The 965-nt window shown below is 23.0% G+C and overlaps 1 protein-coding gene across 1 annotated transcript in view; it reads left to right on the top strand.

Moving 5' to 3' along the window:
* Positions 1 to 25: 25 nt before the first annotated feature.
* Positions 26 to 965, top strand: part of PRELSG_9902700 (reticulocyte binding protein, putative) — a gene marked incomplete at both ends in the record, with an annotated part of 2,453 nt that continues 1,513 nt past the window's right edge. Inside the window, one exon of the mRNA XM_028677523.1 lies at positions 26 to 926. Within this exon, the coding sequence (XP_028531328.1) occupies positions 26 to 926 (901 nt within the window). The remainder of the gene's footprint in view (positions 927 to 965) is intronic.

The following is a 965-nucleotide window of genomic DNA, read 5'->3' as shown; positions in this document are numbered from 1 at the left end:
GTTATTAATAGAAGAAATTAGTGATATGAATGATACTTATGTGAAGGATGTAAATACAGAACATAATTTTTTTTCTTCTTATAAAAATGATTGCAAAAATGCAATGTCAATAAATATTACTAAAAATAATATTACATATATTTTTACCACCGCTTTACAACATAATGGAGGATATCAACAATATAACATATGGAATAATCAATTAAAAAGCAATTTTTATGAAATTCAAAAAAAATTTAAAGATTTACTTAAAAATGCACTTAAAGGATTAGGAGAAGAAATAAATTCACTAGTTTATCCTGAAAATGTAATAATGGAAGTAAAAAAAATATTTACAGAAGGAAATGATGCATACCATCGTACAAAAAGTCTAATTGAAGAAAATTTTAGATTAGAAAATTTGTCACATAAATATAAAAATAAAAGAATTTCTGATATTACAAGTGAACTCACTGAATTATATGCTAGGGCATTAGCACATAATATTAATTTGAAAGATAAATTTAATTCATTTAATACAAAATATAAGTCTATTGAATCTAATATAAATAGTGTAGAATTAGCAAAAAGAGAATTACTACTAGAAGAGAGTAAACTAACAGATATTACGTATGATATTTTGGCAAAAAAAAAAGATATTGAAGATATCATAGGGTCAGCAAATAATGAACTTGCTTTATTAAAAAGTGATTATGATGAATTAATGACATTAGTAAGTGAAATTCAAAGTTCAAAAGAAAATATTCAAGCAAAAATAGATAATCTACAAGAATTAAAAAGGCAGGAAGATGAAGATAGCCAAAAGAGCATAGAAGAGATAAGAAAATACTTAGAAGAAATAAAAAAAAAAATTAGTAGTTTAAAGATAATTATAGATTTTAAAGGAAGTGCAAAAAAGGATCTTGAAACCATTGAAAAATTTATAGGTGAAACTTCTTTTAATAATAGTGAATACACACACAAAA

This window comes from Plasmodium relictum (assembly GCF_900005765.1).
Source record: "Plasmodium relictum strain SGS1 genome assembly, contig: PRELSG_99_v1_34, whole genome shotgun sequence".
Lineage (NCBI taxonomy): Eukaryota > Apicomplexa > Aconoidasida > Haemosporida > Plasmodiidae > Plasmodium > Plasmodium relictum.
This window is presented reverse-complemented; position numbering and strand designations above follow the sequence as displayed.